This window comes from Neoarthrinium moseri (assembly GCF_022829205.1).
Source record: "Neoarthrinium moseri strain CBS 164.80 chromosome Unknown scaffold29_Wmoseri_CBS_16480, whole genome shotgun sequence".
In the NCBI taxonomy this organism is placed as follows: domain Eukaryota; kingdom Fungi; phylum Ascomycota; class Sordariomycetes; order Amphisphaeriales; family Apiosporaceae; genus Neoarthrinium; species Neoarthrinium moseri.
In genome coordinates this window covers 111484-136187 of record NW_026055143.1, presented here as the reverse complement: position 1 = coordinate 136187, position 24704 = coordinate 111484, and the positions used below count along the sequence as shown (strand labels likewise).

The following is a 24704-nucleotide window of genomic DNA, read 5'->3' as shown; positions in this document are numbered from 1 at the left end:
TGCAATCTTGCCCAAACAGACATTGACTTGGTCAATTTTTAGGTGAAGTTGTTTTCCGCTATTCTGACACGAACAATAAGTCAACCTGTACCACCCTGATCACCTCCACGCAATGCTTCTTCATAAACTCCGAGAGCGAAGCCTAACACTCATCAATGCACACTATACTCTCTGTTTCAAACCTCAGTCACTGAATGAGCTTAAAATATTGATCATGATTGATACAGTTGTCATGTGTTGCTTACCACACCGCAACTACGGTATGATATGAAACAGCGTAATTTGTCACTGTTCAGGTCATAGTGCTTATACCGTCAACCCAATTAAGCCAAAGGCGGCCTTAAACTAAAACGTAAATGATAGTTGACATCAATATATATTGAAGGATTGTTCAACTAATTGACCCTTTCGTAGTAACTCTACAGCCTCTCCTTGCATAATGCCATGGATGTATGCCTCGCCAATCAGCCCAAATTCTTCCCTTCCCACTTTTCGTCGAGGTCTTAACATGAGAGGGACCGCACTCCCAGAAATAACAGCGCAAATATCTCCAACCTGAGTTATCTGTGAAGCAAGCCCATACAGACCTCTTCTTGTAATTATGAATGCTCTACCAATGCATTTGCTAACCATATGCATCCAGAAACTGTGTACTTTGGCCCAGTTACACTGCGGTGAAGGCGACCTCTGGCAGTTGAAGTACTCAGGCCATACACTTCCCAATGATGTGGCACCATGATCCACAGGCTCGCAACAAAGTGCATGGGCGAAATTTTCTGTGCGGGAGCCGTGATAAACACCTGGAACGTCCGTACTCTCAAGAAACTCGACGAGTTCCAGAATTGTACAGTATGACGTTGTACCTGACCTACGAAAAATGATTTTCATTGACTCCGAAATAATTTGTATCATGAAAACTGTTTCGACAGCGTCAACTCCAACTCCGCTCACCTGCAATACGTCGTGTTGTATTTCCGGTGGTTTTATTAGCTGCCCAATATGCGCACGATATTTGGTGTTTGGGTGAGTATAAATGTTGTTGAGAACGAAACCTATGTCCCAGCGAATAACCCATGACGGAAAGTTCTCGTCAATGGTCGTGGCGCTATGCTCGACAGACGACAATACCCTGAGCCCAGCGTCTTGTAGTAGTAGCATAGAAACCTTCTTGTAGACCTCTAGCTTTTCCACAGTATAGTCCGGCTTGATGTCCCCAAAGGCTCTGGCAAGGGGGTGGCCCAGAAAGGCGTAAACGCGGTCCCTGGGGTCCTGACAATCAAGCAGCGCGCCGTGATCCAGAAGATCGACAAACCTGCACTGCCCGTGGGCAGATGTAGCTGCCCAACTTTCCGACCAGTCTACCCATTGTGTGTGAATCAAAAATGCCCCAATGCCTGCTTTTGCAGCAAAGTCAGCAGCAAAGGTTCTGATAAACCTGACAGTAGCCATCAGGTCTCTGTAGCTGAATTCAGCAGATCCGTAGACCACTCGTGGATTCTTCGCAAGTCCGATCTCCTGCAATACCCAGGCCCGTCGAAACCAACCTAACCCCAGTACCGCCCTCAATGATCGCCATCTGTGATCCTTATCCGGAGTGGCCCCCTGACGCCACACCTGGAGTATTTCCGCAGAGCCTCTTGGTCTAGCCAGTATCGGACCATAGTCACCGAGAAGAGACGCAACTTCTGCGGACCTGCCGTCAGGGTCGTTTCCCATGCAAGCAAATACGAACCTTGCACTAGAATAGATGCGACCCATCAGGGCCACCTGCTGGCTCCGCTCCATCCTGTCATTCTGGTTAATGCACAGTGCGTCCGCCCAGACGAGCCTAGGCCTATCAGGAAGTCGAATCCTTGCCAAAGCACAATGCAGGTTGAATGTCACGTTCGTCGAGATGCCGTCGCATGAGAGCGGTACGACGTGATGCGCGCTCCCCCAGACATAGGAGATAGCATCGTACTCCGGGTACGAATCAATGTTCGCATTGACGAGGTAGACGGAGATCGGGGCATGCTGATCGCCTGGTTGAAGGAGCGCTAGCCTAAATTCATTCATCTGAAGTGGTTTATACAGGGCTGCCTCAACCACAGGATCCAGTTCCATGAGGTCCATTTTGATCAGGCCTCACGGGTGTGCTGGAGCAAATCTGGCAGAGGCAGCATCACATTCAACTTAGTAGACGTGTATAAGATAACGCAATGCGTCGAGGGTAATGAATGGAATATGTGATCAGTCTCATGATTATGAAGGCAATTATAAAAGCTCATTCCGTGCTTATCGCGAGCTGAGCTGCGACGTTTCGTTTCCATGAAGAGCTGAAAATTTTCCCCGCTTTTCTAAGCAGCGATCTCATGCGCCAAGCGAGCGAGCTTGCTGAAAACAGCATCGTGACCACACCTCCACATGGTACCAAATATCCTGTAAGTACATGGCTTCAACCGCGTCTTGAACTTCTCCCGATCTGGAGGATATCTTCGCACGATTCCACGTATATGTCGACTGCCACTCCCTCAGCGGTATTGAAAGTGATAGGTTGCAGATTGGCACAGTGCTCATTTGGAAGACCTTGCTAGAGACCTCAGTTTTTCTTTGAAACTGTTGCCTTCTTTCTGCCTCTTCAATTGAAAGTCTTTGCCTCCAGTTGACGAAGCATCGTCAGTGCAACTAGAGTGGGCGTACAATAACCCGAGATCCTTCTTTTCACGTGTACCATATAAAGCATCAAGTTTGGCTCCAATCTCTTGGTATTCGATGGTACGCGTAGGAGGCAGGCTCGGCTGGCCTTTTCGCGGGAAGATGTAAACGTTTGGGTAGGGGTGCCTTGATGCCATTGTTTTCGAAATAACCTGGAGGGACCGAGCGACTGGCAGATGAAAACGGATACCGCGCGCGTTTTGCTACAAATCGAGATGAAGATCGAGCCATTGCGAACTTTGAGGGCATCGTAACGCTTATATATATCTGAGGGCAGCTGAGCAACACTAGGTGGTTGGCCGTATAATTGAAGAGGCGAGCGACTACTGCAGTCTCAGACGCGCTCTTCAGATCGGAGAAGAAAGTGAGACATAGAATGTTCCAACGCTTACGAATCAGTCCATCCAGACGATAGAATGACTCATTGGCAAGATCTGATAACGAGGTGGTGACAGGCTTCTATGGTTGATGAGATAGCACTAGCTCAAGTTGGGTCAGTTCTTTGAAGTGATTCAGGGATTTCGGTCCGTACTCCATCTGCCGTAGACCGGATCTGGTACCCGGAGAAGCCAAGAAGCCCAATTCGAGATGTCCGACTATGCCCATGGACAAGGGCGTCTTGCGGCCGTGCCAAGCCGGCAGTAGTTGCGGCGATAACCTTATTTCCATATATATAGTTTCTATACCCGTGTTTGCATTCCTGGGGAGGGTCAGGCGATGACCCGCGCAGTACGGGATACCAGCATTCCACTTACAGGATGAGGCACGCCAGCTATTGAAGCCTGGAGATGATGCTTCACAGTGACTCATGCAGCTGAAACTCTCGACAGCCAACCAGTTTGGCAATTCAAACGTGCCTTGTCGCACACGTTACGCCGGCGTTGGAGCAGACGGTCGGGTTCGCTATATATTAAGTTAATTTATCAAGATAAAAGGCTGTCCCGCAATCTCTCTCGAATTAAGTGATAAGCAGAGTTAGTAAGTCTTCCTGAGCCCGCGCTACAAACGATGAATCCAGAAAACCCATTTGCGCCGTATTCCGCCAGCATACGATCCGTTTCGGACTCGGGAGGGCGCATTTGCGGGCAGTGGGAAATAATCGAATAAGAAGCTTGGTGGAATCTAGCTCACCGTAGCTTCTTTCCGTGGTTCTTGTAATGAAAGAGTATATCTACAAGATGACTTGGCTCGGTATCGCTTTCGCTTTCGCGATCGCCTATTGCGTTTCCCTTTTCGGACTGGTGTACGAAATGAGCATTGCCTTGTAGCAGGGCTGAGTCTGCACGCTAAGTCAGCTGTCGAAACGGATCAGCATGGGGAGGGAGACTCACTTAGAGCTTACTTATTAAAAGCACTGTCTGCGGGTCTGCATCATCAAGCAATGGCTAGCTTGCAGGTAGCCCCTGCTGGTTCTATGCTAGAAGGGATTAGCGACGGGTCCCAGCCCACACAGCCAGCGCCACAGACGTGGGACGGTAGCTGGGACCGCCATCAGCGATTCGGGGCATCGAGGAAAGGATTCATGTCTATTTAAGCCGCTCGGTCGCCAAGGACTTTCTTTGCCCGAACTATCGTTATACCAGGACTTGGAAGCATATCCCAACACAATCTCGGCTTCTGAATTGACACAATGCTCAACCGCCGTGGTCCGATCGCTAAGCTTGTCGGTGGCGCCATCGGCCTTACTAAGGAGTATCAGGCAGATCGTAAGGAAAGAAAAACGGGTGAAAGCACTGAGATCGGCGCCGGAGAGCCTCCCCATGGATCATCTGCCAGCAATGATCATCGGATGCCTGCACAGCAGCATGGCGGACACCAATCATACTCTGTAAGGGAAGAAGATTACTCTGATGACGAGGATTGGGCACTCAATCTAGACGAAGTCCAACAACAACTTCCTGGCGGCAATGCTCAAGAATGCGAAGAAAACACCGATATTGACGCCCTCTTGCGAGACTTCATACGACGTCATCCGGTCTCCTATGCTCAGAAGCCGTCACAAGGTCGATTACCTCTGCCAGTAATCCTGCCCCAGAGGCGACCTGAATCTCGACATCGGGGATTTGTGAGGGCTTATGCCCCTGTGCTGGAGGACTGCGAAATCGATCAATCTGCCTGGCTCGAGTTTCTCGACGGATTTGAGAAAAGCATCAATGCAAACCCATTGTATGTATGGCTCCTCCTCACATGTAGGCAATGGACTAACGCCATGCAAGATTTCATGTCGCGAACGGTGCTGTGTTCGTTGCTGGCCATGTCAGCATGGCGGTTTCTGGTGTCAGCGTCCTTGCTTCTTTCGTCACCATGGCCATTCATCTCAGTGTAGAGGCCTCTCGACGGACCTATGTGCACTACCAGCAGAACAAATACCTGGACACGATGAACGAGCAGTTCTTCAAACCGCGAGGCTTGTACTGTCTCGTCATCAAGTACAAGCCAGCGTCTGATGAACTGATGGAAGAAGTCGATCTGGAACACAATGTTGCCAAAACCATTGAAAAACGAGATGGGCAGAGCAAGTGGAAGCATTTAGTCTCTGCCTCCTCTGCCACTACCAAGCACGACGCAGAGATACCCGAGGCGGCACCACTCATATTCCCTCAGCTGGACAACATGGATGAGACCCAAAAGCAGAATTCCGTGAAGAGATTTGGAAACTTTATGAAGGACTACCACGACCGACAGGCTGCGGCCAAGTTCGAAACACAGAACCCCGATTCCAAGATCCCCAACGTCCCGAGGAAAGAGTTCGCATCGAAGTACAGCGATCCAAACCACCCAGCCAGTACCGGAGGGCTTATATCTATCGCATCAGGAGGCAAGTACAACCCGGTTGGTCCGCTGGGGAGGATCAAGCAGAGACGGGCCGATCAACGGGAGGAGATGGGGATGGACCCGCCAGTCGACAGGAAGGAGAGGAAGAAAAATCGGCCAATGCATCGCTTGCTGAAAGCAGACGCGCTTTATCTGATGGTTGTGAACATGCCCACCCAAGAAGAGATGGACCGCGTAATGGCAGAGGTAAACAAAGCTTAGGACTTTACATAGAACACTTAATCTCTCGGTGGCTGCATTAGAAGACATATCTGGTGGCAGTTCAGTCAATTATGTAAGTGTGCCTGTACACGCTACTTGCCATGTCATGGCGCATCTCCGTAAATGCTTACGGTCCCTAAGCCATGGAACCCAAACCCGAACAGCATCACATACCATGTACGCTTTGCCTTCGTCAGAGCTCGTCAGTACTATGCCAAAAACCTAAGGTTGGCTGTTGAGCAATCGGACATAGTCAGTCGCGGTGATGTTTTCCGCAACATGAAAGCCAATGCCCGCGTCCGAGCACCAGATGCCGTTGTGACCAAAGCAAGAAAGCAAGCTTGCGGCGTTCTTGATGAGATCGTCTGCAGATGAAGTTGTCAGATATGTGCTTCAGGTGTTTTGACATTAGTCGTTTACTCACTTGTCTCAGTCGAGGCACGGGTTGTCCCGCCTGAGCCATTGGCACAAGTGCACGTGAGTTTGGTTGACTCCATGATGCAATCGGAGCAGCTAGACGAGAACCCGCCACTATTTCTATGTTAGATACCACGAATGCTGAGCGCATTGGACCTGGGAGTAGTTGCCGCTTACTTGAGACGGGGTTCAAGACGGCCGAATGCATTGGCGTAGCACATGTCGAGCTTCTGTTCAATCACAACCGTAGTCAGTTCGTGTTACTTGATACACATGAAAAAGGGATCCCTATGTCCAGAGGTCACACTGGGGCAAGACTTACCAGGGTGGTGCAGCGGTACGAATCAGGTTGGTCGGTCTTGACGGGACATTCGGCAATGATCTGCGGGACCTCGTTGCCGTTCTTGCCACGCCAGTACTTGAAGAACAGTTGTCAACGCTGGTAGCATTAGGTTGTTTGACGGTCTAATGATTTACCTGGATGGTCACGCATTCATCGCGATAGCGCGGGTTGTCTGCCATCACGAGAGTGACCAGACAAGCGAACGCGAAGATGAGAGCGGCGAAAGTCTTCATGATCATAGATTGCTGAAGTAAAGAGGATGGGTGTTGTAGTACACAGTACTAATTGAGTATCTGAGTTGTTGAGGATGTGATACTGAAGTGTGATGTGCAAGAATAAATGAAGACGGGAAGGGATTTTGGCCTTAAATATTTCAGGGTGGTGTAAAGTACCTACGTACATTCAATTAACCCAGTTCCTAGGTTAGATTAACCTTAAGAAGACTTTGTGGAATTACTACCAGGTGAATACTGTGAGCAGTGTATACCACAAGAAGTGACTCAGGTGAATACATCCCCCCGGTAACCCATCTCACTTTCTTGAAAGGCGCATAACATAACCGGCGAGATGGGGCACAGCCCATCGATGTCTTAAGCCAGGTTTATTTTCTGCTGTTATTCCAGAGTAGGAGCTGGTCCTCGCTGTATCCATCTTATCTGGCCCATCACAGGATCCATTAAGCACGCGAAATGTGTGCATTCGGCCATGGTCGTCTTGGACTGAACCCATCTCCTCAGCGTAGATTCAAGCACTGGTGTTGCCGGTACTTTTGCTGTTGCATCCAACGATGCAGATATCGCAGTATTCGAGTTACCGGCGCCATTCGCCTCAGCTTGGACCTGGCCGCTCTGCTGATATCTCTTCCACTTGTCTTCAAATTCGGCTTTTCGATGAGTTGATTCCTCAAGCCACTCTTCATGTCCCAGCATTGAAGATCCAGTGTATTCGCTTGGGTTCGGTGTGATAGGATGATCTACGTCATGATTGGTGTGAACCATGTAGTTATCTGATGTTCTCACTTTGCCATATTTGAGGTCCTTCTCAATAATTGTAACTTCAACGCCATCGCACAGGATGAGATAGCAGGGAGAAGTCTTGACTAAAGACAGGCGATGTGCTTGATCTGTTAGGCTAGGTTTAATCGCATTGGTTGAATCACTTCGCGGAGCACGATGAAGAACATGTGCGCGTAGGGTAGAGCCAATTGACCTACGACGTCCCAATAGGACCAGGAACTGATGCCACCGGAGAGACCTTGTTGTGCAGACATGGTTTGGTCTGAAGTTCAGTGACAGCGACAGCCCCTCGCTGTTTGAGAGTTAATCGAAATGCTAATTGCACAAAATGTAGCAACTTTACATACCGGACAGCGGTTAATGTACCCACAAAGCCGACGTAGGTCACAGATCGTGCCAAAACTCGCTTGCCGCTCTTCTTGGAGTCAATGAACTCCAAGGTGACCAATAGGTCCCTCAACTCATCCATCCCCCAGTCTAAAGTGCGAAAGTGCATTAAGCGTGCCTCAGAGACACTACCGTCGGTTGTTCTGTGGCGTGGTGCTGATGGCCTCGTCAGTGCTGCACCTGAGGTGCATCCTAGGAAACAGTCGAGGAAGTTGTTCAAGGCCACAAGCAGATAAAGTTCTACGCCGGTAGATTCTGAGATGCCTTTGAGTTCTTTCTGCTCTTCTTCGTCGTATACTCTGCGCAGCGACACCTTTGCCGCTCTGATCACAAGCTGTCGCAGAAGCGCATTTGGTAGGAAAGCGATTAGGATCTCTTCGAATAGACCGGTCAGGGCCCGCATGCGCGGACCAAAGTCCTGTGACACCTGACGATACCGAGACTCGGCAGGTTGAGAAAGATCGATTGTGTACGCAGGAACAGCGTCATTGACAAGCGTCGTCGCCATAGTCAAGACTAACTGTTGCTCTAGGGCGAGCAAGTCGACTAGGAGCTCAGGCTGGGGGTCTTGTTATGTATTTGCTCAGGAGGAAAGTGGACCAATAGGTAAAAATACCACAAGAGAAGGCTATGGCATAGATCGCAATCTCCCAAGAAAAACGCATGTAAGACTGGTTAATGGTGTGTCGTTGCACGAAGTAGGCAGCAACAAGTCACGTGCATATGCTCCACCATCCGTATACTGGAATTAGGCCAGGCGCAGGGTGCCTCCTCGATTGTACCTACCTCTCCAGATTCCAGCTGCAATGACAAAGTTGACCAGGGTCATGCGGCAATACATATCAAGGACATTCTCAAGGTTGAGATCGTGCGGTGTCGTGCGATTTGCCGTCAAGGATGATGTGGTGTAATTAAAACTCTTTGTCTAACAGAGCCTCCTTCTATTGTAATACTGGGCTATGATTTGCCTGTCTGTCATTTGAGTGCTATCAGAAAGCAAATCAAGTAGGGAAAGAAGGAATGTGATTATTGGGTCGGTCAACGTTCATCAAGACTCGTTATGGCCGCTCAGCAACTGGAAGGCAGCGCTATATCGCTTGGGACTATTCTTAAATGTTCCAGCGAGGGCTAAACTGCGCCTCTATTCTCTACATAGTTCTGATGAAGATGTTGCCTTACCATCTGTGCCAAGACCTGCAGGCAAAGTCATCAGTAGCCTGAGGGGCAACATGTCTCGAACTGCTAAATGGCAACCAGCAATCACATTCTTTATTAGGTCAGCTTCTGCGCAGATCACTTGAAGGCACCAACCAACCGGCCAGTTGCTGCATGAATGTAGATTCTCCATCGCGTGGGATCGCATGTCAATCAATTGCGACCATCTAGTCGACACGCGCAGCCATGTCTCACAGCAGTCGCACCAAGGTTGTAGTGGACACCGATATCGGCACGGACCCCGACGATGGGCTCGCGCTCGCATATCTGGCCATGCACCCGGCCTGCGACCTGCTCGGCGTCACCATTGTGACGGGCGACGTCCAGCAGCGCGCCGCCGTCGCCGAGATCCTGCTGCGCGCGTGCGGTCGCAGCGACGTGCCAATCCACTGCGGGCGTCGCGAACCGCTGCTCAAGGGTGCCGGCCAGCCCCTCGTACAGCAGTATGACTGCATAAAACACATGACCCACATCCAGGGCCGGCCAGAGAACGCAGCCGTGGACTTTCTACAGCGCACCATTCGAAACCACCCTGGTGAAGTCGTCCTCCTGACTATTGGGCCCCTCAGCAATGCGGGGCTGCTGTTCGCGCTCGACCCCGAGCTGCCGTCTCTCTGTAAGGAAGTGGTCAGCATGTGCGGCAAGTACTTCGGCCCCGAGAAGCACCAGAAGGAATGGAACATCTTGGTGGACGAGACGGCGGCGGGCATCGTCCTGAAAACGCAACGCCCGCGTCACCGATTTGTCGGACTTGATGTCACGCGACCGTGCACATTGCAAGCCCACGACGCTGAGAAGCGGCTGTTCCAGGAACTCGGGGAGCTTGGAGGCCTGATGAAATCTCTGGGAGACTGGTGGCTCAAAAAGAAGGACCGCTTTACATTCCACGACCCTTTAGCTGCCGCCATCATCTTCCAGCCTGATCTTTGCGAGTGGGTGACGGGTCGTATGGATGTGGACCCGAGCAACGGCGCGACAAGTTTTGAGGCAAACGCCGGGACTGACCTCGTTGCGTGTGACGTGAACCCTGAGGCATTCTTTACCAACTACTTCGAAGTTGTGAAGAGCACAAGCCCCAAAGAGACCTTTGATCGCATGAGGGCTCAAGTGTCCTCTCAAGTGTCCTCATGAGGAAATTAGCAGTGCTGATGACCTGTGAAGCACTGGACGGAACCGTATTTCAAATGCTACACAGAAATGATACTCGCCTCGAGAAGTTTGCAGTCATCTACAATTTGAATCAAGTGGTCTTTGCATGCTGACATGTATGCCTTGAGATAGGAAGCAATAGAAAAACGAGAAGGATAGTGACGGGAACAGGAAAGCAGAAACACGGTGAGTCTCACATCTCGTTGTATTCATCGATAATCAAGGTATCGAGCTACTGTATAGTTCTAATGTGGAAACACCATCCATTCGCTTTGTATTGTGGTCATTATCATACCCAAAATGGACTCTTGCCGGCTTCCAACGAGCTCCTTGTACAAAGTGGTTACGTTGACCGTCCGGGCTAATGGCTGATATATGACCAAGGTGCCAAAAGTCTTTCCGTCAGCCCCTAAATGGGCTTTTATAAGACGGCGAAATAGCAGCCTTCCATCAGATATCCTGGGGAGTATTGGTGTGTCCCCTGATGGTGACCAAGGGGTAAAAAATTCGCTGTAAAATATATGTCGTCATCATTTCCGTTAATTATCCCTTCAGGCTTCTTCGAGATGGGCCGACTTTGTGTCTGATTTGGCCGCAAATTCTTGGGGAAGAGCGACGGGTCGGGTCTTGGCGTACTTGACTGTTGCCCAGGCGGATGGCGAATCCTTGAACATCATGTCGATATCCTCCAAGGAGCGCCCTTTGGTCTCAGGGAAGAGGAAGAGGACAGAGAGTGGGATGCATGCCGAGATGACAGCGAATACGATGTAATATTGCCAGCCGATCGTGTTGATGGCCACAGGTGTAACCATTGCAACGACAAAGTTCCAGAGCCAATGGTTGGCTGTGGAGATGGATGACATGGCCATTCGAAGACGGATCGGCGCAACTTCTGTGCAGTAGAGGAAGTTGGCTCCCAGGAAACCAATCGGCACAAAGGTGTTATAGAGGTATATGAAGCACCCGGCGGCGATCTGAGCAGACTTGTTGTCCTTGGGGAAGGAGGTGGTGATTGCTAGAGCAATCATGCAGCAAGACATGCCAACACCGGACACGATGAACACTGCGCGGCGACCGAACCTGTCGATGGTGAAGAAGGCAATGAAGGAGGACAGGAATTTCCAGGTGAGCGCTCCTCCGGACAAGACTCTCGAGAGTTCTCCGCTGAGACCGAGGTTCTGCTGGAACAGAATGGGTGCATAGACGCTGACGAGGTTGCTCCCAGACATCTGCTGGTAGAACTGCAGCATGATGCAGAGAAGGAATCGGTACAGCAGCTTGTCTTCTCCCATCTTGAGCATGTCGGTGAGCTTGACGGCAGTCCCTGCAGTCTCCTCAAGAGAAAACTCGATTCCAGTCACTTCTGCCTGCACTTCGACCGAATCCTCGGGGAGCCCTCGCAAGGCCGCAATCACCGAGCGGGCTTGGTCGCTGCGGTTCTTGAGCACCAGCCATCGGGGCGACTCGGGAAAGAAGTAGATTGAGCCCATCAATATGAGTGAGAAGACGATCGAGATAGCCAACGGGGGTCGCCACGTGACTGGTCCGGTGTGGAATTCGAAGAAGCCGAGATCGATCCAGGACTCGAGGACATAGCCCAGGCAAATGAAGAGGCCAGTGAGAACGACATGGCGCCCTCGGTTGGTAGCACCGGAAGTCTCGGCTTGCCACACGGGCACAATGGAGCTCAGCTGGCCGACTCCAGCGCCCAGGATGATGCGTCCGACGATGAACTGAGCAAGTCCGAACGAGGAAGCCTCCAGGATGGAACCAATCAAGGTAAAGACTCCGGCTGGACAACAATTAGCCAAGACGGCAGACATTAGGTCCGCAGGACATACCTATGAAGATAACATTGCGGCGGCCAAGGGCGTTTCCGGTGTAGGAGCACGACAGAGATCCAAAGAGAGCTCCGATGACAAAAACTGCCACCACGACGCCCTGGATAGTGCTGTTTTTACTCTTTTCTGCGCCCGTGGTGTTCACAGTGTCGATCTGGGGGAAGGTTTTGACCCAATCGGACTCGGTCAGGAGACCACCGACACCAGCCTGGTTGTATCCAAAGAGGATGAAGGACGGAGCGACGATGAAGGCCAGCTGCAGGACGCTCAGGGTGGTGCCCGTGGCGCCGAAGTGGTTGTTGGCGCTCATAGTTGGAGGGCTGTACGTTCTTTCGTTCGTACAGATGACTAGACAATGGACCTGGCCGATGAGGAATGGGAGAAGAGAGAAGGAGGAGGCCAGGTATTTAGGGAGGAGGACCTAGGGAATCAGCCCAGGGCCCGACGACGCGCCTCGCGCCCCTCCCCGTTCCCCATCGTATCCAGTCATGGAGGTGCGTGACAGAAGGCAATTCGGCGCCCCGCGCTGATGTCAAAGCCAGCCAGGTTCAGGTAGCGTATGGTCGCGGGGAGAGCTTTCCCACGGAGAACCTGGACGGTTGACCAGAGTGGATATCCAACCAGTCGTCGATACCTTGTTCCCCCAGACTGGCGGAGGACGACTAGCAGAATCCGAGCAAATTGCGCTCGAATCAGGGCTGCGCTGATTAGTGATGCCAGGTCGCCAGGTATCCGGGCTTGTGGTACCGAGTATAACTTATCACAGGTACGGAGCTTTCTCGGCGCCTTGGTTTACCGTTAATGAGATCGCGGCTCCGTAAACATCCGCTTGAGCTGGGGCTAGGAGCGGGCTAGAAGCGAAGCGGTGTCGCCGTTGCCGCCAACCACAAAGCTTGAAAGCAATAGCGGATGGGTTGATGAGCTCGTAGCCCACATGAGGGAATATCGCAGACAATTATATCACGTCACTAGCTCTTAGCTGCAGGGGGAAGTGCTAGGGAGCGACCCGCCCGGAGACAAGCATATGCCAAGCTAATCCCAAGCATCTCTTGCCAAGCAGAACTGTGCCGGCCATGGGGCTTGCCTGCCGCATGCCACGCGCGTCTGGCAGCGTCCCTGGCGCCCCCGCGCTACTGTGTAAGTTTCCTTTCTTGTGGATCTAGGGTCTCAACGTCTCAACGATTCCATTTCGCATTCTTGGGTCGATGTGGGCCGGGGATGTGACTCGAGACGGGGCAAAAAGGCACTCAAGGGCTTTTCATAAGTGAAGCCCTCGCTCTCGGCTTAAGGAAAAAGTCCTCCCCGTCTACCGCTTTGCCCTCCGCAAAGACTGAGACAGTGAGGCGCACCTATCCCGCTCGCCGGTCCGGCACGGCAGACATGTATTGTAGATCGGAGAGTGTACTCGTGTTAAGGATCGTATCGTGCCATCACAACCGCATGAACATGAATCAATTCCTTTGCGTATCTTGCACTACTACGGTATACCGTGCATCTCTAGCTTTGAGCATCGTCCGGCAAAGAGCTTAACCGACCGCACGCCCTGTAGACTTGACAATGAACCGTGTAGGTGCGCCCGGCTAATGACTCAATTGGCTAAGTCAGTTCCAAGGATGCTCCTTTGAGAACTGCCGGCAGGTTGTTTCTCGCCCAAGCAAGGGCAGTGTGGAATGGCCAGAAGCTCGCCGCCTCTCACTCAGCCCGGCACGATGGATGCATGGCGCGAAAGTTCGAAAGATGGACGTGTAAGTTAATGATTGCAGCATATGCGAGTCAAAAATTTAGGAGAATGATCGTTACCTGCTTGGGCATGATTAAAGCTCAAGACCCTAACGAAAACATCCCGGGACATCGAGTTCTTGGGGTATGGGGGTGTCAGTGCGCGTTGCGTATGTACGCAGGTTAACTAGAACGCCTCCCCCCACATCGCTTATGGGCTAGTGACTACCGACACTGTCGAAATTCCCGTCGGTTAAAATACCTAACTTATTGTCCTCGCTTTGGGCGACTTTGTTTGGGGCATAATAGAAATATCATCTGCCAATGGAAACTTTGCTCGCTTCTATATATGATATTCTGTGCGGTTCTGGGCTGCCCTCGCATCAACCTACCATCTTGATGTCTCCTGGACCTCATGGCAAGCTTCAGACAGTCTACCATAACTTCAACTCGCTGGTTCTCACCTGTTGATCACTAATCGCAGTAAAGAGTGCGAATCCCGCATCTGCAAACGTGAAGACACCGCAAAGAGAACTCGAGGAAAGCTCTATCCAGTTGTATGAACTGTTGTGCGTTTGTCGGCCACCACCGTGTATGTAGGAACTGTCTCCTTAGGGAAGTGAATTCCTCCTTGTAGCATCTTCGTACCCGTCTGACTCTCTGCCACTGTCTGCTTTCGCTGTGTTCTGCGCAGCTGCGGACTCGGAAGGCTGTGTGGCAGTCTGGTGAGTTTGTATCATTTCTCGTGCGCCTGGATCTGCTGCCTGAGGAGGCCGTCCGCGAAGGTTGATGTTTCGGTGCAGCTGAGTAAACATGCCTCCTGGAGAAGGAGAGGGCAGTCTCGACCGGTGTTTGAAGCGCCAGAGCCCAAACAATCCGGCTATTACGATGATAAACGCGACGGGTAGGCCAACTTTCAAACCAAGGTCCTTATTTCCCCCGGGTATTCCCTCATTTGTCACAGGCATGGTAGGTTGCGACGTGCAGACACCTGTGATCTCCGCGGGGAGAGAGGTATTCGTAACAGCCTTGGCAAGCCAGAATTTCTTCTGGTCGTAATCTATCCGCAGGTAGTTCTGCGATAAGAAGACGCCACCGAGTTGAGGAACATCATTCCCTAGATCGCCTTGCCCTGATTGAATCGCGGCCATGACACGTGACGAGTTGAGCACTGCGTACTTGCCTTGGTCATCAGTCCCGCGTTCATTCGATACCAATTCGAAGTGAGGGATCACAGACGTGTAACCGTTCGACAACTTGATGGTCAGTGTCCCAAGGAGTGGCTCTCTATCCGCAGGGTATGTCTGCCCTGTATAATTCGATCCATCGAAGTCAATGTGGCGCGTCAGGCCGGCCCATTGGTCGTACATCGTCTTTGTGAAGGTGAACGCATTCTGGATCGTATCTATACACGCAGGAACTCTCGAATCGGGATCTCTGAAGAGCGAGTGATTACCTTCCGAGTTGGTCAAGATGACATCGGCAAGCATCACTTGCAGAGGACAACTTATTGCAGCTCCATAGCCAAACAGCGGGAATTCGGCCTCAGTTGATGCATCGAATCTAGCTTCGTCGAATCCGCCAATAATCAAGCGACCATCTTTGGCTTGATTTTGCGACCTCGATCCATAATATAGCCCAATGTTGCGGGTCGGTGCCCATGAATGTTCAACAAGGCGGCTGAGAAATGATGAGCTCGGTCCAAGAGCAAGCTCTGATTTGTTTTGGGCGTCTGTATCGGACCAGACCTCGACGGGGAGCGCGTCGACCATTGCCTCTGTGCCAGGAAACTCTGCCGCGCCGTAGCCGTATAGGATCGTCACGTCTTGCGGATGAGGGTCCACAACAGAGACGTTCCATCTACTTGGAGGGACACTGGTGAATGTATCCTCCGAGATGCTGAATACGCCGCCCGACGCTCCCTGGCACCTGGAAAAGTTGGCAGCGCGTTCCGGACAGTCGCGCGCATTCCTAACGCGAGTATTGTTTTGGCTGAGCGAAAGGCGGAGTCCTAGTAGCTGTCCACCGAGCAAGGTCTGGATGCCACGGTTGACAACTATACCGTCGCTAAACGTTGTGTTTTGTATGGTCAATGTAAGCGGTGGGACACTGCAGTTCTGGGCCCACGTGGGCGCGATGAACCAGCATAGCACCAAAGTGAAAGCAAACAAAGGCATCTGGAGGCGCGTTTCGTGTATGTGGAAGGCTGTTGGCGGTTCGAACCCGCTGTGCGAGCTCTGATGTGTGCGTGCACACATACAGAGGATGGACAGGATTGAGCTTCGGGGCGGAAATCGCGGCATTTTGTCTACCGTGGCGGACGCAACACACCAGAGACAATCAAAGCCCAATCTAGGCATCCTGTTTGGAAACAGGTTCCCGGGACAAGATCCGAGTTAGCGGCTGTCCTTGCTGAAGGCTGAGTCGACTCGGTTAGGTGCTCATGAACGAGCTGTGGCTGTATTCGGTTAACGTAGCCGCGAATCAAGAAGCACCATCATCGTCATCAGGCACCGTCCTCACACCGAGACGAACCATCCGCGGGGAGGCTGAGTAGATATTAAACCCCAAAAAGCCCTACGGGGCTGGCCTACGGGGCTGTGCACATTAACCCGCCAGGATACCGAGTTCTTAATTTTCCCCCAATAGGTAATGCACGTGTTATCGAGCAACTATCATAGACATAGCAGTGTAAATGGGCACAGCGAAGCGGCCGGGCGGCTGAAGCGGTCCCGCAAGCCTTGGCAGCCAAGGCCCCGCCACATGCAAATGTCAGTCAGCGGCTGAGTTGGTCTTCGCCAATATGAGATGAACGCCAAAGCCATGTAATCTCCAAGATAGACGTGATGCTTGTACGTATAGGAACATTCGGTGCAGAACACGTGACGTCGATGCGTTTGGATTCAACGAAGTATAGTGTTTCCGTGTATCTATATTTGAAGTGTAATTGACTTTGTAGCCTAAACCATTCTTTTCACACTACTTGAGCTCTAAATTTTGTCCTTTGAATGATATTAGGCGTGCTTTACTACCGCGGGATTTATTAATGGTCATTGTTGCTGGTTAAACTGGAAAACTAGTTCAGTAATGGCTCCTATAATGTAAGGCGTGAAATGGGAAAAATTTTAGACAAGTGAACCTAACCACCAATCATCAATCCCACGTTCTGCAGCTGATACTCTCAGCTTCTCATTTTGTCCCAAACCTATCTTCCTAGAACCGCACTACCAAGGGTGAGGTCAGGTGCAGCTATGGAGTGCATTATAGAGATGTGCTTCGTGAAAACTAAGACTAGCCCTTTCCCAATCAGAAAGGGCAAGAAGAGCATCATCTATGCTACATTCTTGGAACCTAGCCGTGGTCATCTGACGCTCCGTGGCAACGCAGCAGAAATGCTGCTATATTCACTATTGTCTATGAAAGTTACCATGTCCTGTGTGGATGAAGCTGGCCAGGTAAATGAGCTTTCCATCGCTGCCCTGAAACTAGCGCAACAACTTTTTAAAGGTATTATAGTCGTTTCAGCTCTGTTTACATCGCAAAATTCGTGTGACTTCGGTAGTTCTAGAGACAGGGCCCGCTCACAAAAGCCGTGTTGCGTCTGATCCAGCATGCGCGATGCCAAATCTTGAAGATGGTAACTTAATCGCCGTGGTCCACTCATCATCGCGCTATTGCTTACGATCGAGGACCTGGTGCGCTTCGTGCAGGGGCGCCTGCTACTGAAGCCTTCGGGACTGGAATGATCAGTGATCGCCGCGTTGCGCTTGCAGCACCTGGCGCACGAGGAGCTGGGCTGGGGAACTGATTGGGCCACGACAAGCCGGTCCCGGTCACGTAGCCGGGTACGGCCCTGGTCGCGATCGGCGTTGAGGACGAGAGCCACCTGTTGCTTCGCGCTCCCGACGCGCCAAAGAAGTCGGACAGTCTGACATGCCGCCGGGAGGCACCGTCGGGATCTGACGAGATGGGAAACAGGCTCCCACTAACGGCGGAAGAGTTGCGAGGGTATCATTGGAAGGCCAGTAAAGGGACGATCTCAGTGATAATGCGGACAAACAAACTTCTTCACAGAAATAAAACTAAAAGGGCAAGTAGATTGCAGATCGACCACACGTATACTATTCAAGCTCCATTCACGTGAGAAAGCCAATACAGTAGTCAATGGACCAACAATGCATTCCAGATCAGTTAACTAGGGTGGCAGAGGACCGGTAAACCTAGAAATCATGTGTATGGCCAGCTTGTCAACCGTACTCGAACAATACAGAAGATCCAGATCATGACTTGATCGCCACATATAAGAAAGAAATTTCTGATGGAACCAAAGCGCTCGCAATGATAAAAGCCATACTTCATACTCGAGGATAGTTCGACACAATGGCATGAACAGCTAAAACGCCGGTTCTTCAGAAAGCCCATCCATGTCTCCAGGTCTGTACCATGTATTTCATGCTCCGATGTACATAATTTAACACAATCAACATCTTTATCTACACCTCAAGATTATAAGTTAACAGTGATCCATCACTTAATCGCATAGTTTAATAAGTGCCTTCAAGTATTTCGGTCGATATTGTGCCTGGCCTAGTTATTCCTTCCAGCCTTGTATTTATAAAAGTAGTGACTTCAAGCTATGTAAACGCTGCTCACATTTTCCAAACGTAGCGTATCTATTAATTATCGAAGTTCTGACTTAATCCACAAAGTCCTGGCTCTAGAGGCGGGCTGTTGATAAGTGATACATACGGGTTGCTCGGTGAAATCGTAGATGTAATTGGCGGTAACTGCTTGCTGTACTGAGAGTAAAGCAAAGCAAGACGGTTGGTCAGGATCTTCGCCATCTTGCTTGTCTCTTCTTTGCTAGCATACCTAGGTACTTCACGTTCCGTGGATAGACGAAACGTGCGTATAGAGGAGCTAAACTTGAATATCTTGCGCCAGAATATGGGAAATCGTGGGCATTCCGTTACCCATGACGACTTGAAGCCTACTATCACCGCTGAATCTTGACTTTGACTAATTGGTGCGCTTGGCAGCTGTCAGCATTATCCTGGAATATACTCCAGGCACGCCGCCACTGATCCTTCAGGATCCACTTTGTTTCCATAATTGTCTTTCATTCGCTCGACTGACTGCATACAACACTCACCTGCCAGAAACAAACTGGCCGAATGCACCTATGGGGCGACCGCGGCCGCATAGGAGCACCATAGTACACAAGGAGACAGCATACGTCATCGCCACTGTTCAAAAACGAAGTTATTTTTATAATCAAAGCACCAGTACTCCGGGAACGGAGATGTTGTTTCGATACCACAGGCTGCCCAATATGAAGCTCGTGATCTTGTCCCTCCTTGCTGCGGCGAGCGATGCTGTCTTGGGCCAAGTGACCGAGCGCCCGGACTCCGACCATGTCACCGTCCAAACCTCCACCGGCAGCTTCACTGGGCTCATCGACCCCAAGTTTCCAAACACCCTACAGTTCCGCGCCATCCCGTTTGCGAAGCCGCCAGTGCTGGAGCGTCGCTGGCTGGCGCCTCAGAAACTCTCATCGTCTTCAAGTGAGCATCATTACGCCACCCGGTTTCCACCATCGTGCCCGCAGTTCGTGACGGCAGTGACCTCACTCTGGAACCAAAACTTGACCAAAGGCAACTTGATTTACAATGGCAACCAGAACGACTCGTCGGGGCTGGTAGGCGAGGCCACATCTGAGGACTGCCTATATCTGGCGGTGTGGATGCCAAAAAGGGCCGCAGCACCGCGAGCTGACGCCGGTCTGCCCGTTCTATTTTTCATGACTGGAGGTGGCTTTGTGATTGGCGGAGTCGATATCCCGTGGCAGCTTCCGCCATCGTGGGTCGAGCGGTCGCAGTCGCACATCGTCGTCACTATCAACTACCGTCTTAACATATTTGGCTTCCCCAACGCGCGCGGACTGGAGGGCGGCGACCAGAACCTCGGCATCCTCGACCAGCGCGCCGCACTCGAATGGGTGCGCGACAACATTGCAGCCTTCGGCGGCGACCCGAACCGCATCACCCAATGGGGCCGGTCGGCGGGATCTATAAGCGCGGATATTCATGCGTATGCTTTCCACGAGGAACCCATCGCTCAAGCCTACTGGCTTCAATCGGGGACGATCTTTTCTGTCTCTGCGGTCGCTGATCCAACGTACTCAAACTTCACCTTCGTGGCGCGCCACGTTGGGTGCGATGCTCCAAGCGGCGACGATGACGACGAGGACGGTGCAGCGGAGCTTGACTGCATGCGACGTGTGCCGTTTGCACAGATAGAGAACTTCATCGGACAGTACGGCGATCGGGGCGAAACACCCGCGCTTTCCTTCAGCTTGATTCCCGATGATCGAATTGTGTTCACTGACTACGAGGCCCGGTCTGAAGCAGGCAAGATCGCGCGCCTCCCGGCCATTATCTCGGCCACGGCCAATGAATTCTCATCGTTGGTTCCATATCCGGTAGATAACTTGACAGCGGGCCCGTACCAGCCGGCGGTCGATGCTGGCACGATATCGTTCGGGGTTTGTCCAACATTCAACTCAACCGTATATAGAAACCGGATGGGTGCTGATGTGCCAGTTTTCCGGTTCCAGTATGCGGGTACGTTTCCTAATTTGAACTACTACAAGTGGCTCGGCGCGTACCATGCCAGTGACGCGCCAATAGCCTTTGGGACGTATAGACTGCTGGACCACATCGCGAACACCACCACTCTCGAAATCGAAGTTAGCAATTCGATGCAGGACCATGTTCTCGCCTTCGTTAAGGACCCGTATCATGGCCCGCAGACGGCTATGGGCTGGAAGCCGATGGTTGTTAGTGATCCGCATGGTGGGGACCTCATCCGTTTCGGTGCTAATGGGAAAGTGTCAGAGCGTGTTGACGGAGTTGAAGTGGATGGAGTATGCCAAGGAATAAGAGAGTATAATCCATTACCATAGGCAGTGATGAGATAAAAAGGGGCAACATCGATCAAGACAAGGTCTAGGGCCAACGGAAGTCTATGATTAAGCTGAAACTATGGGATACCGTCCGTTTTGAAAGAGTTACTGGCTTGACGACTGTGAAACATGAGGCATGAATTTGAACATCAGCTATCAGGCAAAGTGCTCAGTGATGAGGGCTGTGATGGGGAGACATACTGGTCTTGCCGCGCGTTCTTCTATATCATGATTCAATGAGCACGAGGCTACGAGTGCTCGATAGTGCAATATGTGCCACAAGAATTCACCCTACGATGGGCTTCATTTTCCATTGCTGGACTGGCACTATAGCAGACTCGACCTAGGTAGGTCCTGGGGGCAGGCCTAGAAAGTATGTCGGTATTCACGACGCAATCTCGGAGAGACCTCCAATATGCGAAATGTAGTTACATATCAGTGCCGTGGCACCATTTCCAGACAACCCTCATTGGCTGATGTCAAGGTTGTCTGATAGTCTCAAACTCACAAGTCAATGTGGTACTTTTGCATAAGTTCTCGGCTTCTACTAAAATTGTTCTCGAAACACTCGCTGGTATCATTTATTCTAAGCCTCACTCTTATATTGCGGGTAAATTAAGCCTTGGCCGACATGCATGCCCTGATTGTACTAGTGTAATCCAATTCAGCTGACTTGGCATATCGCAAGCTAGGCCTTTGGGAGTTCGCCGACGATATGTGTGTTAGTGAATTGACACAACTTCGTTTGAAATTGCGCATTCTGCGTTCATACGATGTCAATGACAGACTTGAGTTACGGCACGTCGTGTGACCGGATAGATATGGAAACGACATAATTTCCCAGGCAAAGTTATCACACGGGGTTGTAAGGAGTAGGCATGATGTGAATTCACAGTAATTGGTGGTGTTCCGTTGACTCAACAAGGTTCAGGCAGGCCACACTGTCATGCTGCCTATGATCACTTAGGGTCTAGCCTGTCTACTTGGGCTTGTCAGGCTGCGCACTAACTACGTGCTGAGGCAAGTACTCGTGTAGGTATCTTCAAGCAACTACTCCCGTAATTCGCGATTCAAGACCAACACCTCCGCACCCTCGGTCAACTTAGATATATTGACCAACACCAAAATGATAACAACCACGGGTAATGGGTCCAGACCCATCTGCCAAGCAACAGGGCATAAGAAGGGTTTGTTTAGCTTGTTCAAACCAAAGAACTCTGAACCACATCCATATTGGTCTGCAATTTAGCGCACTCCACATTGGATGCCACTGCTGCGGGTCTACAGGGTTTTCGCCAGGAATGGCAAAGGCCCCCAGATGGCATGCAATCCCCAGAAGATTGGCAGACCAGAAGAAAAAAAAAAGATTCGCTACAGCTTCCAATAGCACAGTATTGAGAAGCTCATCCTGGTTATTCTCACGCGACCACAGAAGATACTTGTCATGGCTGTGTTGTCACTAATATAACCCTCCCTCGCCAGTAGCTTCCTCAATCCCTCGCTTCTCCGTCGTCCACCGGAGTGGTCCGTAAGTGCCAACAACCTCGAACTTCGAAGTCATGGACGCCATCTCCGAAAAGGCCGTGCTCGGCGGGTCTGCCCTTGTCGACGAGAAGCTGGCACGGCATACCGTCACAGCAAAGTCATCCAAGTCAGAATTGCACCTCCAGGGTGTTCAGGCGGAAGTGTACAGCCTGGACCCTCAAGCTGACCGCCGATTGACAAACAAGATCGATCTGAAAGTCATTCCGATTATGGGCCTGCTATATCTTATTTGTTTTTTGGACAGAACCAACATTGCCAACGCTCGCCTAGCTGGCCTTGAGAAAGGTCTCAATATGCCGCCTGCTGGTTTCAACACTGCGCTTTGGATCTTCTATATCCCCTTCGTATGAAACCTCAAATCAAGCGGATAGGTCCCGGATTAATCTCCAATTACAGGTCTTATTTGAAGTGCCGAGTAATTGGCTTATGGCATTGAAGTGGATCAAGCCAAACATATTCCTGGGTGCACAGATGCTTATTCTTGGTAAGGCGCCGACTTCGTGCTCGGGACTTCCATGGCCTAACCAGTATCGGTGCTACGCAGGAGTGTTGGCCATGTGTCAGGGTTTCACCAGATCCTATGAAGGTCTTCTCGTAGTACGATTCTTGATGGGTGTAGTCGAGACCGGATTGCCGGCGGGAGCTGGACTGCTCATTGCGTCATACTATCGGAAAAAGGAGCTGTCTCTACGATTTGCATTATTCTTCGCCTTTGGGCAATCAGGCTCTTGTTTCAGCGGTGTAAGTGAGGAATGTGCACCAGGTACGCAGTTCTTCTAGGCTAAGAAGCTTTACAGCTGCTTGCTTACGCACTTATGGATTTCAATGGCGCCTCAGGTCTGGCCGGTTGGAGCTGGTGAGTCAAGTTCAATGCTCCAATTCCCTCTGATTTCTCTTCTGCAAGTTGTCTCATACGGCGCAGGATTTTCATCGTAGAGGGTCTCGTCACCATTGCATTCTCGGCGTTTGTATTCGTCTTTACTCCACACTTTCCGGCTCAAGATAGGTGGTTGAGTAAGGAGGACCAAACCCAGCTCTTGGCAAGACTTCAACTCGATAAGGGCGATGAGAAGTCACATATGGTCAAGGTTGATTGGCCGAAGATTGTCCTCGACTACAAGATATGGCTACTGTATGTTGTTTCAGGCCTCTTCCAAGTATCCGATGGATCAAGCAACTAATCATTGCGAAGGACTGTACTCTTCTTCTGTGCCGACATGTCAGCTGGGTCGCTCAGCTCGTTCAATCCCACAATCCTGAGTCAGTTGGGATGGACAGAGCGCCGTGCCCAAGTGATGACGATTCCAGTATGGATCATCAGAATCGCGGGTGCGCTAACAACGACGCTCTTATCGGGACGTCTTAACACAAGGTGGCCCTTCATCCTTCCAGCTATCGTTGTCAGCATTCTTGGGTGGATCTTGCACTTGAAGCAGGTTGATCCACCAGCGGTACGCTATTTAGCACAATTTGCCATCAGCCTTGGGACGTTTGTCCAGATGCCTATGTACATTGGGATACTGACAGCTAATCTCCGCGGACGCGCCCACCAGTCATTTGGGACAGCTGTGTTACTTGGCATCGGCAACTGCGCTAACTTTGTGAGCAGCAATGTCTTCATCACTGCGCAATCACCTCACTATCCTGTCGGATTTGGTACGGGATTGGCCATAACAGCGCTTAGCTTTCCAATCATGTTGCTAACGATGGTTATATTCATTGCCCACAACAAAAGTATTGATCGGAAGATAGCTGCCCTGCAACCAGGCGAAGAGCTTGACGATCAAACAGACTACAAATTTGTCTACTAGAAGTATATAAAAGAAAGCATTAACCCATTTCAACTAAGGTTTTAAAGTTGTACAGAGGTTATTCAACCTAGCTGAGATGAAACCATTCAGGCTATAATACGACTGAAGTACAGTACGCGCTCCGAGTATTAACGAGCTTCCCTAAACATTGAAAAGCCTGTTTGTGGATAAATGTGCATTGAAAAACTCTTTCCAAGTTCCATACTCGCAATGGCCGAAGCGCAAACAGGTGAAGACGACAGCTCTTGTATATGATACCACATGTATTCCCAAAGATTAAAGCGGGAAACCATCCACATGGCCACCATGCAAAGTAAATCTCAAGGGGGAAGTAAGTTGCAGTGGATCATATTTCTTTCATTCCTTTTACAGCGGTAACACAATTCGCAAACAACAGTGCTATGCCGGACGACTTTCACACAAATGAATTTGGGGGAGACAATTCTGCCCCGCGCGCTCCAGGAAAGGACCTCCGGGATTGGATAGTTATCGACACAATCGCCAGACTTCAATTCTGTTATGGTATTCCACTTTCACGCTTAGTTACAGCATAGGTGCGGTCGGCAC

At 50.8% G+C, this 24704-nt stretch overlaps 9 protein-coding genes across 9 annotated transcripts; 4 read left to right on the top strand and 5 right to left on the bottom strand.

Moving 5' to 3' along the window:
* Window positions 1-931: 931 nt before the first annotated feature.
* On the bottom strand, window positions 932-2112 carry JN550_007495 (uncharacterized protein; the record flags this gene model as incomplete). The annotated part of the gene is made up of 2 exons (XM_049319352.1): window positions 932-951; window positions 1008-2112. 2 exons carry the CDS (start codon window positions 2110-2112, stop codon window positions 932-934), a joined length of 1125 nt encoding a protein of 374 aa, XP_049170471.1.
* Window positions 2113-4324: 2212 nt separating this feature from the next.
* On the top strand, window positions 4325-5730 carry JN550_007494 (uncharacterized protein; the record flags this gene model as incomplete). Its single annotated transcript, XM_049319351.1, has 2 exons — window positions 4325-4860; window positions 4911-5730. The coding sequence occupies 2 exons, from the start codon at window positions 4325-4327 to the stop codon at window positions 5728-5730; spliced, it is 1356 nt and encodes a 451-aa protein (XP_049170470.1).
* Window positions 5731-5952: 222 nt separating this feature from the next.
* JN550_007493 (uncharacterized protein) lies at window positions 5953-6723 on the bottom strand (the record flags this gene model as incomplete). The annotated part of the gene is made up of 5 exons (XM_049319350.1): window positions 5953-6095; window positions 6155-6261; window positions 6325-6377; window positions 6470-6565; window positions 6625-6723. 5 exons carry the CDS (start codon window positions 6721-6723, stop codon window positions 5953-5955), a joined length of 498 nt encoding a protein of 165 aa, XP_049170469.1.
* A 381-nt stretch (window positions 6724-7104) lies between these two features.
* JN550_007492 (uncharacterized protein) lies at window positions 7105-8401 on the bottom strand (the record flags this gene model as incomplete). Its single annotated transcript, XM_049319349.1, has 2 exons — window positions 7105-7798; window positions 7854-8401. The coding sequence occupies 2 exons, from the start codon at window positions 8399-8401 to the stop codon at window positions 7105-7107; spliced, it is 1242 nt and encodes a 413-aa protein (XP_049170468.1).
* Window positions 8402-9294: 893 nt separating this feature from the next.
* Window positions 9295-10239, top strand: JN550_007491 (uncharacterized protein; the record flags this gene model as incomplete). The annotated part of the gene is made up of 1 exon (XM_049319347.1): window positions 9295-10239. The coding sequence occupies one exon, from the start codon at window positions 9295-9297 to the stop codon at window positions 10237-10239; it is 945 nt and encodes a 314-aa protein (XP_049170467.1).
* Window positions 10240-10808: 569 nt separating this feature from the next.
* On the bottom strand, window positions 10809-12408 carry JN550_007490 (uncharacterized protein; the record flags this gene model as incomplete). The annotated part of the gene is made up of 2 exons (XM_049319346.1): window positions 10809-12049; window positions 12099-12408. 2 exons carry the CDS (start codon window positions 12406-12408, stop codon window positions 10809-10811), a joined length of 1551 nt encoding a protein of 516 aa, XP_049170466.1.
* A 2020-nt stretch (window positions 12409-14428) lies between these two features.
* Window positions 14429-16120, bottom strand: JN550_007489 (uncharacterized protein; the record flags this gene model as incomplete). Its single annotated transcript, XM_049319345.1, has 1 exon — window positions 14429-16120. One exon carries the CDS (start codon window positions 16118-16120, stop codon window positions 14429-14431), a length of 1692 nt encoding a protein of 563 aa, XP_049170465.1.
* A 3029-nt stretch (window positions 16121-19149) lies between these two features.
* Window positions 19150-20781, top strand: JN550_007488 (uncharacterized protein; the record flags this gene model as incomplete). Its single annotated transcript, XM_049319344.1, has 1 exon — window positions 19150-20781. One exon carries the CDS (start codon window positions 19150-19152, stop codon window positions 20779-20781), a length of 1632 nt encoding a protein of 543 aa, XP_049170464.1.
* A 1559-nt stretch (window positions 20782-22340) lies between these two features.
* JN550_007487 (uncharacterized protein) lies at window positions 22341-24137 on the top strand (the record flags this gene model as incomplete). The annotated part of the gene is made up of 6 exons (XM_049319343.1): window positions 22341-22670; window positions 22723-22810; window positions 22871-23067; window positions 23124-23182; window positions 23249-23458; window positions 23519-24137. 6 exons carry the CDS (start codon window positions 22341-22343, stop codon window positions 24135-24137), a joined length of 1503 nt encoding a protein of 500 aa, XP_049170463.1.
* Between the last annotated feature and the right edge of the window lie 567 nt (window positions 24138-24704).